The sequence below is a fragment of the Python bivittatus genome, unplaced genomic scaffold (genome assembly GCF_059951505.1).
Source record: "Python bivittatus isolate LINGU-HERP-01145 unplaced genomic scaffold, Pbiv_v1 ctg000220_np1212, whole genome shotgun sequence".
NCBI classification, from domain to species: domain Eukaryota; kingdom Metazoa; phylum Chordata; class Lepidosauria; order Squamata; family Pythonidae; genus Python; species Python bivittatus.
In genome coordinates, this window is record NW_028277048.1 from 11852782 (window position 1) to 11864768 (window position 11987).

Consider the following 11987-nt stretch of genomic DNA (forward strand, 5'->3'; position numbering starts at 1 on the left):
TTTGTAGCTTCAGCTTTTCATTTGGTTCTGCATTCCAGTTACGTATGCAACAAAAGAAAATGTTCAGTCTTTGGTCTTCTGTTCGTGTGCCATGTATCTGCCTCTGAAATCATGTCTGCTAATATCTGTGCAAAGAGAAAATGAGGGAAATATCACATCATAATTAATTGTCTGCTCCTTATTTATATTTATCCAGTGTTAAGTATACGTGGTATTCAGGAAGAAGATCCCCCTGATGCTCAGCTAATGAGACTAGATAACATGTTGCTGGCTGAGGGTGTCTCCGGGCCTGAGAAGCGGGGAAGAGGAGGACCAGCGGCCATAGCAGCAACATCAGGTGGCTGTCCAAATGACAATAGCATTGAACACTCTGACTACAGGGCCAAGCTGTCACAGATCCGACAGATATACCACTCTGAGCTAGAGAAATATGAACAGGTGATCTTTCTGCATGGAAGAGTTTTTATCCTCTCAGTTTAAAACAATTAATTGTTTTTCCTTTGTGGTCACAGATCAGGGAGTATTTGGTTTTTACAAAAATTATAATAATCCAACTACTATGTGAAATAAAAATAAATTGTATAATTTAGTATTGTCTTTTTAAAAAAACTTCAGGACAGTGACCTTTCCTGATACTCAGCTGCATTAAATGCACTTGTATCAATAGATTCATATGATTTTTTTGCTTCAAAAGTGCCCCATTTTGCCAGATTTTGCATGGATAGTAGCTTTTCTTATTTAGAAGCTGACACTAGCTTCTATGTTTCATAGGGAGATTTTATTTAGGTTGCCTGTTAATATTTTCACTTTCATTATACTGTACTACTGTTACTTTTAACAGGCAATTTCATTACCATGCTTATAGAATCTCAGTATAAATAAAGCAATGATAGAAGTAAATGTTTGACTACTTGAAAGCGGTTGGATATATGCATATTACTATAAAGACATAACTCTAGGCAATTTTTTTTTTAGTCAGACCTGTGTTATACAGTAGTTATTACATATCAAGCCCAGAATGATATCAAATCCATGTTCTCCTCTATTGAATTCTTTAGTCTGGCTTTAAAATTATGGATTAAAAGGTAGACATACAGTCAGATCTGATTCAAGAGACCTTTTGCTTCAGTTAAATGTGCTTATTTTATACTTATTTCCAGGCCTGCAGTGAGTTCACCACTCACGTTATGAACCTACTTCGGGAACAGAGTAGAACAAGGCCAATCTCACCCAAAGAAATAGAGCGTATGGTGAATATAATTCATGGAAAATTCAGCACCATCCAGATGCAGCTGAAACAAAGTACGTGTGAGGCTGTGATGATTTTGCGATCGAGGTTTCTTGATGCAAGGTAATACATGATCAAGACTGTTTCCTGTGTCCAAGATACTGATCATACAAAACATTGTAAAAGTTTTACAGTATGCACATAGGGCAAGTTAATACCAAGCCACATTAGAAGTACAGAAAATAAACCATATTCCTAGTCACTGCTGTTTAAGCTTAGTGATACTGTAAGCTCGGGGTGCAGTTCAGCAGGTTTCATGATTAGGCACAGTGATTATGATTTCCTGAGATCATATGAACATAGGTGGCTGAATTAAATTTGCCATGTTTGCACAATTTGGGAAGCCAGGCTGTTAAGTTAGAATAGAGCTGTCAACTCTGAACTTTTCATATTTTCCATATTGGTTTTGGAGAACCCTTCCTGTCACTTGCTGCCTGCTTTTTCTAATTACGTGATCCTATTAATATTACTCTTTGGGAATCTGTTAAGGGTAGAACAGAGTACAGGTAGTCCTTGCTTAACGACCACAATTGGGACCGGAATTTAGGTTGCTAAGTAATGCGGTTGTTAAGCAAATGATCACATGATCGCTTTGCTTAGCAACCGCAGTCCTGTTTGCCATCATTATGTGAATGCCCTGCTCATTAGGTGAGGCAACTTCCTGCCAGCTTCCTACAATCAAGTCAGTGGGGAATCTGGCAGGAAGTTGCAAGCCCCAAGCACTGCTGGGTGGGGGAGGGAGTGAGGGTGTGTATGAGAGGGTTGGGTGTATGAGGGCCTCAGAGCCACTTGGATTTTCAGCCCCAGAGTTGAGAGGCTTCTGAAGCTTCTCCAGGGCTGAAAATCCTGCTTGGATTTTGGCACGGAGCTTTTTCAGCCAGCCCCCAGGGATGAGAGGGAACGCTGCGAAGAATGAAAAAGAAAGACTGCTTTCAGTGTTTTTTCCCTTCTTCCCAGCAAGAAGTCAGCCCCATAGGGCTCAGCAGCTAGGTCGGGCATGCCTTCTCAGCAGGAGCAAGAAAACGGCGAAGGTCAGCTGGGGTGACAGAGCATAGGCCCAAAAAAGCAGAGATGGGGGGAGATAGGCAGGTGGGGAGAGTTGAAGCCCCCCTGTGATTGTAAGTGCAGGCAGGCTGCCAAACACCTGAATTTTGATCACATGACTGTGGGGGCGCTGCAATGGTTGTATTTTCAGGCACAGGTCGTAAATCCATTTTTTCAGTGTCGTAATTTTGAATGGTCACTGAACAAATGGTCGTTAAGTGAGGACTACCTGTAATAATGAACGGGATGGGAACTGTGTGTTCTGTAAGGAAAACATGAACTCTAGGTAGCTGTAGGCAGTTGTGGTATGAATTAGAGTTTTCAATGTTGATTAAAGTTTTCAATCTTGAATCATATAGTTTAAATATTTGGGGAATTAATTCTTAAGATTTGCTGATACTTTGTTTATACTATCATTTTGGAAGTACTGTTTTGTGTGCAGAGCAGTAATCTTGGCTGTACTTTTAGTGTCAACGTTTAGCATTATAGCATGCTCCCTTCTTATATTCTTGTTTGGCTAAAGCATCAATAGTTTGCTTTAACCATATAGGAATATAGAATTTCAAATATTGAAAATATTCAGTATGAAAGTTCTATTACTTATATTTTTGTATTTATATTTTAATTTTTGCCTCAATATAAATTATGTTTTGGAAAGCTTAAGTAGTCAACTCCAATTTAAGAACTATGGTTTGGCCAAACTTTTATGTATTTTCCTGTAGTCCTTGCTGACTTTTCCTCCAGCTCTTGGGACAGTCTATATTTTAGTTTAATATTAGGCTTTATGAATAATTCCAATGTGTTCTCAGGCGAAAGCGACGTAACTTCAGCAAGCAGGCAACAGAAGTCTTGAATGAGTATTTTTATTCTCATCTGAGTAATCCTTACCCCAGTGAAGAAGCCAAAGAAGAACTAGCAAAGAAAGGAGGCATTACAGTCTCACAGGTAGGCTGTGTAGATGAAAATACTTACCAGATGGATTTCTGATTTCCAGAAATGAGGGACCAGTAATTCTATATTGTTTCCTCATCCCAGCAATCTTTGGGAAGCCCTGATGCCATCTGATACCATCTCGTCACTTGAATAGAATCTGATTTGCATGTCTAATTTTCATGCTACTCTCACATTCTTTCTAAGGCATAATTGACTGCAGGTGTGGCTTGCACAGCCAATATGATGGACAGTTCTTGAAAATTCAGGAGATTGCATGCTTTTTATAATTTTGAACCAAGCTAATAAAGGTGGTTCTTTAATAGGGAGTTGGGTATTCTTTTTTTTTTTTTCCTGGCTAGCATGGCTACTTCTGCTTTTGGCAAATTGTATATTCATGGCTAAACTAATAGTATGGCTTTTGTATTAATTTAAAAATATATCTAAATTCCCTTCTGAAAGCTTGGATTTTTAAATCAGTATTTTTTTTTCTTGGTCATGATTTTATAAGTGAATAAATAATCTTAAATCAGTCCACACAGAGTTGGAATTTTGACTAGAAGGGCAATGGAATTCTGTCCCAGATGTTGCTATATTATCGCTAGATTCAGTTCTCTGTATAATTCCTTTGGCCCACTAATAAACCCTACTTGGAAGATTTTTTTTTAATGGTTACATCTTGCCACATGATTTCCTTCAGTGTGTTACTGTTCAGAATGGCTTTTTGTTGAATTAACTAAGTACCTACATTTCTTCATTTCATAAAGTTTGGTAGAATCATGCAAGCTAATCTTGGATGATTTTCATTAGGTTAGAAATCCAATATTTGCTACAAATCTGAAACCTGCCATAAGATTTTAAAAGTCTTTGGTTAATTTATTGAAAAGAAATCTATTTGATTACAGAGCAACCAGTGCTAGTATTATCTGAGAAGTTTCTTATTTGGTATGGGTTTGGACATCACAGTAATTCAGAAACAAACAAAACATGTTATGGCCATACTCTGGAATTAGATCAGAGGCAGCATGAATTTGTAGTAGAACCTAGCTGTAATGTTAAGTTGGACCTCACATCTATCTTTCTCTGGGCTATTTTCTGACTCAGTGGGATCAAAAGCAAGATATTTGTGGCCTATGTATGTGCTCTAATGTGCATTAGAATGGCAGTGTCTCAAAGTTAGCACTTGGCTCTGGATGCCTTTTGAACTCCATTCCAAAGGAATCTAGTTAATAATCTGCATGCATATGAAATCATTTCTGTTTAATCAAATATTTTAATGTACTGAGGTATCATTGAGCACTCTATTCAGATGTATTCTTTGCTGCTTTGTGTTTTAATCAGTTTTTTATATTCAGCTTATTTTTTAACTGTCATCTTAACTTCTATTAGAACTGCAGTACTCAGTTCCCAATGAAAGCAACTCCCATTGAAACCAATGCAGGTTCAAAGAGAAATTCATTTAATGGCAAGTAGTGCACAGCTCTAAAGCGAAAGCTGGAACTGAGTCCCGCACACACCAGAATTTCATTTTACCTCATTCCCCTTTCACCTGCCCCCCTTCTGTCTTTGAGTCTCTCTTGCACATGTTGAAAATTCTCTCCAGGTCTCATGCTGGTATGCTGGTACGACCTTGGCCATTCTTGAGAACCAGATAACAGTCCATCTGTACCTAACATTTAACCTCCCAGCCTTCCCCCCCCCCTTCCTCCCCATCACTGTAATGGCAGAAATGCAGCAAGCAAACTAGCAAGGCGATTGATTGTGAAGGTTCTGACAACTTCTAAATTGCTCTCACCTAATTTGGATATCATTTTAATGTGTTATTTTTTTATATCATGGGAGTTAATATGTCTCTAATACGGATTTTATTGGTATATAACACATACATTTTTTCTGGGCAGGTGGCATATAAACACAATGACTAAAATAAAAATTAAGCTCAACAAGATCTTTCACAGCAGAGTTTATTTTGTTTCAGAAAGGGATTTTATAAAGCACAAATTCACGTTTCTGCTAAAGGATTTCTGGTACTTTAAATGGATGTGTTAGTACTTGGCTTGGTGCCATAGGGACTTGAAGGATGACTACATTTTGCCCACTTCGATAGCAGTCTTGCTTGGTCTTCCTATCCTGTAAGGATGATACTAGCTGACTAGATAGTGTGATTTGTTTACACATTAATGGAGTTATTGTTGTGTTACAGGTCTCCAATTGGTTTGGTAACAAGAGAATCCGGTACAAGAAAAATATGGGGAAATTCCAGGAGGAGGCCAATATTTATGCAGCCAAAACAGCAGTGGATGCAACCAATGTGGTGGCCCAAGGCAACCAAACAAGCTCTCCCCCCACTCCAAATTCTGGTGAGTGTAGAAAGGCAGCAGTTAAAGGAGGACACCTGCTGGGGAAACCAGCAATGGGAAAGTAACACTACTCAGAAGCTGAAAACATATGAGTGAACCAATCTGGCCTATCTATCTATCTATCTATCTATCTATCTATCTATCTATCTATCTATTTTATTGTTTATTTATTAAATTTATATGCTGCCCATTTCCCCAGATGGCTTTTTGAAAGTGGCTTAGACACACTATATGTCTAAATTCTTTTGTTGTTTTCTGTCAGCCCTCCTAGTTGCCTTATGTTAGGATATAATAATGAAAGAAATCAAGATCTTGAGTACCAGAAGGCTCTCCAGAGTGAATTATGATTGACTGAAGCAATTTCAGCTCCTAACATGTTTGAGACAGTTGTTCTTCAGGGTAAATGCTAATTACAAGAACTAGACAAAAAAACTGAAATGTAAAAACTACATTTAAAACTAAAATGCCTCTTTGTTGACAAGCCTGACTAGACAATAGGATACGTCAGTTAGTGCTTTCAATTCCTTCTGATGAAAAATTTGCTTGAAACAGCTTGGGAACTCGAACTGCTTTGCTAACCCCTATATATTCATTAATGTACCAGTTAATGATTTTCTGTAAATAATTTGGTTTCCCAGTTCATTTTTCGTGAAATCATCCCAGTACCTTTACGTTTTTCCCATAAGTAGTATTGTTGATATTAGGAGGCCAGTGTTCCCCACCAAATCCTAAGTTGGACATAGTATCAGCTAATCATATGGTGACTGTACTCCTAACATATACAGGTAGTCCTCACTTAATGACCATTCGTTCAATGACCATTTGAAGTTATGGCAGCACTAAATGAATATTATGTCTGGTTCCCGAAGTTATGGCCATTGCAGCGCCCCTTTAGTCATGTGATCAAAACTTAAGACTGCAGGGGTGCCTCAACTCCACCCACCTACCTATCTCCCCTCCATCTCTGCCCTTTTGGCTGCCCTGCACAATGTCAGTCCTCGGTGGCACTGGGGTTGAAGTAGAGGCCTGGGCCTTTAGTTTCAGCCAGCCACCACTGATCCCAGGTCTTTATTTCAGCCCCAGCACTGCTGGGGCCACTGCCAAGGAGAGTGCCTCACGCCCCACACTGCAGCCAGCTGCCACAGCGCCAAGCCCCAGTCGCCCTGCGTTCCATAGGCCCTGCTGTGCTGACCTTCGCTGTCTTCCTCCTGCACTTGAGACAGCGTGCCTGGCCTGGCCCTTTTGGCAGTGGCAGCACTGGGGCTGAAGTAGAGGCCCAAGGGCAGTGACGGTTGGCTGCTGAAGGCCCTGGGCCTCTACTTCAGCCCCAGCACCACCAAGAGCACCGCTGTACAGGGAAGCCAAAAGGGCAGAGGATAGGTGGGGAGATAGGCAGATGGGGGGAGTTGAAGAGGAGGCAGTCCCTTACCTTACCAGGGCCGGGGGCTGGGAAGGCCCAAGGTGGGAATGGCTTGGATCAGAGTGGGTCCTTGCCTAATGACTGGTGGCATTTGGTTAAGGACAGCAATAGTGACTGCTGGGATTGCCGTTGTAAACTTTGTGGTCGTGTGACATTGTGCTTTATGACTGCTTTGCTTAGCAATGGAAATTCTGGTCCCAATTACCATCATAACTCAAGGACTACCTGTACTTGCTTCTTTCTCTGCAAACTGGGCATGTAGATTGATTATTTATCATTCAAATTTATATAGCTGCCCAACTGTAATGGATGGCATGAGTGGGGAAGATTCTAGAATGGAAGTTCAAGGTTGTCAGGAGGGGGGAGAGGCATTCCAGAGCAAGCACCTCCTCAGCCCACAACAAGAGTGTGGGAAGATGAAGAGGATGAGGCTGGCCCCTCCCTAGAGTCTCACGGGGTATATCCACTAGTTGCTTTAGCATAGGTTTAGTCTGGTGAGATTCTGTCTGTTAGGTACAAGCTAATAAAGGAACTGAACTGTACTGGATTGCCTCGTTCTTGGGCTGAACCTGCCGAGTGAATCTGGTTTTTCTGAATTTTAATTATAAGCTTAAGAATTTGAAGAATCTTAAATAAACAGCAAAAAGCTAAATAAAATTTTAATCTTAGAAAGTTATAAATGGACTAAGGGTCCAGATAAAATTGGAATATTTAAACTTTTACAATAAGATTTTGGGATTAATTATAAAGTACAAGCAGCTTCTTGGGAAATAGATCCTGTTTTGTTTTTTACAAGACACAACATAGATAAGCAATTTCATGATTTCAAAAATTGGACACTAGAGGGGATTAAAGATTTTAGGTAGAGGAAAGATATAAAGGCCTGTAAGATAATGCAAAACATTATGACAATAGAAATACTGAAGGAAACTTTTGAAGAATGGAATCAGAAAATAGCCACAATATCAACAATGTCAGCAATGATGTCTGCTTCTATGGACAGACTATATTCAAAAGATGTTATTGAAGAAATGACAGATGTAGAACAGATTTTATCTGTCACGATAGAGATGGTATCGAAAGTGGATATACAACTGACAGGCCAAGAGAATGATTTAGAAAAGAATGTTTTACTGGATCTACAAAAAGAAACTGGCTGAGATTTTAAAATTTTAAAGGGAAATACAAATGACAAGCCAAGAGAGTGACCTGGATAATTCTTTCCTATGGATTTACAAAAGTGCTTTGTTAAAGCCTGGAAGAACTCTGTGCAATGGGACGAAGAAGTGAAGAGAAATCAAATCCTATGACGATATTTGAATGAACTAAAGATGAAGACTGTTAATATAAAGGAATATAAAGTTGGTTTACTTGATCAAGGTTAAAACAAGATAGGTTGTTACTTCTGGCTACCCTTTATGGACTCTGCTGACGCCAGGATTCAAAAGATGATGTTTTATGGATTTGTTTATAGAGATGGGATATGGGATGAAGAGATAAATGTTTGTAACTTTACAGAGGGTGAAGAGTTACTAAATTTGTTTATACTTGTGATGAAAGTTGAAAGTTACTTCTCTATATATTTCTTTTCTCTTTATTATATTCTTACTTTTTTCTTTTTCTTTTTTCCTTGCACTTTTTACTCTTCTCTATCCTCTTTCCTTCGTTTAGTTTGTATTAGATTTTACTATTATAATCAAAATTTAATATATTAAAATAATTCATATATAATTCATATATATGAATCTAGGATGACAGTTGCCACGCCCCCACTCCTGCCCTGAGGTTTCGGCTGATGCCACACCCAAAACCTGGCAGGGCAAAACTCAGAGAGAGAGAGGTCTCAGTAATACACAAGCCCTCTTATCTATTATATATATTAATGTATTACTAGTAATATATTAATTATTGGTAATATAATATATTACTACTTGAGTATCTGCAGTTACATTATTAACATCGATTATTGATTTTTAGGCTTTGAGGAGATTCTTGTCAGACTTGTATGCTCTAGAATTTCTGTGTATTTTTTTTTTAAAATCAGGTGCATATTTTAAACTGCATAGGTTCATGTGTGACTGATTGAATCTCATAAAGTCTTCCTAAAAACAAAAATTGTGACTTAAAATAGCACTGCATCCCTCTCATAAAGCTATGGATTGCAGTGGGATATCAGGTAGCAATCTAATTGCATGGTTCCCAAATGAGATGCCACAGCAAACTCACAAGGGCGCCATGGGATATTTTATTACTTAACAACTGGAACTGTTAATGAGTTTACTACAGTGCCCCGGAGTGTCATGGCATACAGCTTGGGAACCTCTAGGGGAGTCCTGAACAGAGAAAGCTTGGGAACCTCTGGTCTAATTATCTTGTTGTGTACCATTTTATATATAAGGAACCTGGTGGCCTTTGAAGAAACCTCAGAGTTTCTAGGGACTCAGTTTGTAATTACACCCATTCCTCTTTTAGTGACTACCTTGGTTAGCAACCATTTGCAAATAGAAATAAAAAATTCATTTTCCAACCAGTGTGTGCATTTGTGACCAAACTTTGTACGCTTGACAACAGTGCACACCAGAATGACAGTAATGCTGGTGTAGCTGTACAAGAACTTTATTTGAATGATAAAGAATTCAGCAACCAGTGATCTTTGCAGTGTGTGTGTCTCTCTCTGTCACACATTCACTTAGCGACCATTTCACTTAATAATCTGGTCATTAGAATGGAACTTGGTTGCTAAACGAGGAGTGGGTGTATTGGTAGAAAGGAAAATGAGGAGATCTTGAATTGGATTCATGAAATAACCTGGACTGTATTTGGTCAAGAACTATTCACTAAGCCCTGGAAGTTGAGTACTATGCAAAGATAGAAAGCGATAGATTGTGGAATCAAATTTCAAGCACAATAGCTCTTTGGGCTATCATTTATGACAGGTTATAGAAAAATGAATGGTTGCAGACATAACTAGATAACTTTTTTTTCCTCTTCAGGTTCCTCTGGGTCATTTAAAATGACAAATTCTGGAGATTCCTTTATAAACCTGCAGTCACTCAGTTCCTACCAGAATTCACCAGTGGGAGCCAATGTGCAGTCACAGGTAGGTGTAACAATGTTGGGGTAACAGTCCTCTGTGACCATAAATACTTTAATCCAGGTGCCCAGGGCATGACTCTCATTGTAAGATAAACAGATTTTAAGATTTCCTGAACAGTAAAAAGTCTGTCTATAGCTACTAGGAGACAGGTTATCCCATAAATAAATGCCTTTTGGGCCTTTGACTTGATCTAAATCTTCAAATGCTTCCTTGGACAAGGAAGTACTTGAAATCTTCTGTACTGGGCTAGAACTGGCTGCCCTTTGAACTTTTGGCTAAATGAATTTGGTTCTGTGCCTGGCCTGTAGCCTTATGAGGACTGGTATACGTGGCCTGATTGTCCATTACTGTAATGTTGTTGATATATTCTCCTGGATTTCAGGGGGAAAGGTAATATATGTGTACAATAATGCAGAATGAATGTAGCTATACATTCCAGAGGAAGAGAATGGGGTTGTCTTGTTTCTTGTTTCTTGTTTTTTTTTGTTTTTTCCTTTCCCAAAATTGGTGGGCACAGAGAAGCCCATTCATTATTTTTAAAAAACCTTATAATGCTAATAGCAATCTCCTCTTGGTAACATGCATTTGTATCACATTGTTTAAATCTGCAGCAGAAAAGCAATATAAGTAGTTAAGAGCTGAGAATAAATGTGCAGCCCAACTGGACACTAAAACACGACAGATCATAGAAAGGAAGAAGGGTTTGGGGCAGCAACTATAGCATTTACATAATTGTTTTGGCACTTTTTTGTTTGCTTGACAAATTGGTCATATTGTTACAGATGGATTCCTTACACCATGTCATACACCAGGCAGGAAGATATGACAGCATTGTGGGGAACCCCCTATATTCGACACAGCGCATTGATGTAAGGAGCTTCAGATTTTGAAACTGAATGTCTTGAGCTGCGGAAGTCTGACATGGCAGTGTTGGTTAATATAACCACCTCTGCAGATGCAAATAAAATAGAGCTCTACTGCGGCATTAACTGTGGTGTTGCTATCACCTTGCCACAAGACAGTGCTGCTTCAAAGAGTGGGGGAAATAGGCAGCCTATTGCTAGTCTTTGTTATTCAGGGGGATCAAAAAAAATCCCTCATGCGTAAACTGTAAGAAAATCTTTCTCTGCAAAGAACCGTGAATGGTTAGGGATGGTCAGAAAGAGAAGCTGGCTTACCTACTCATCCATTTTGGCCCAGTGGATTAGAAGGAAGCATCTTCCAATCCCCTCCCATTGGAGGAGAGTGCTCCCATAATTGTTTGAGAATCAACAGGCAGTAAAGCTTTAACCATTTAGACAAGTTAGCTGGAGAAATTGGGTGAGAGGAAAGGAGTCCCATTTGGGAAAAAAGAAGCCATGACACAAATACAGCAGAAGCAGCATTCACTCAATATTTTACCTTCTGTGTCCCAGAAAGTGAATTACAATGTGAAGATGTTTGCTATGAGGCTAATCATAATGGAACAAAGTCCGTCTCTTGCACATGGCATAATGCTCTCCTATTGTAATTTGGGAAATCATAATCAGAGTGGTTTAAGAGGCAAGTAGTAGCACCTTGTGGACTTAACAACAAAATACCTTTATTCCCTCTTCAGGCTAATGGCAGCTGGCAGGACGCTACTACCCCTTCATCAATCACTTCACCTACCGGAGATCCAGGAAGCATTAATTCAGATGCATCTAATTAAATTTTTTAGGACCTGTTGAGGAGAGGAAAGAGGTCATTAGTGTATCTTGTCAATGTTGCTCTTTTTTTTTTGCCAATACTTTTGATTCTACAACTTGACACACACAGCTAATTACCTCAGACAAAATAAAAATAAAAAAGAAAACCAATGGAAGATTG

The 11987-nt window shown here is 39.0% G+C and overlaps 1 protein-coding gene across 1 annotated transcript in view; it reads left to right on the forward strand.

Annotated features, from left to right (window-relative positions):
* Positions 1-11925, forward strand: part of PBX4 (PBX homeobox 4) — a 41885-nt gene extending 29960 nt beyond the window's left edge. Inside the window, exons 3-9 of the mRNA XM_088137901.1 lie at positions 197-438; positions 1161-1351; positions 3142-3277; positions 5466-5622; positions 10036-10142; positions 10922-11008; positions 11737-11925. Of these exons, the coding sequence (XP_087994027.1) occupies positions 197-438; positions 1161-1351; positions 3142-3277; positions 5466-5622; positions 10036-10142; positions 10922-11008; positions 11737-11829 (1013 nt within the window). The 3' untranslated portion in view covers positions 11830-11925. The remainder of the gene's footprint in view (positions 1-196; positions 439-1160; positions 1352-3141; positions 3278-5465; positions 5623-10035; positions 10143-10921; positions 11009-11736) is intronic.
* The last annotated feature ends 62 nt before the right edge of the window (positions 11926-11987 follow it).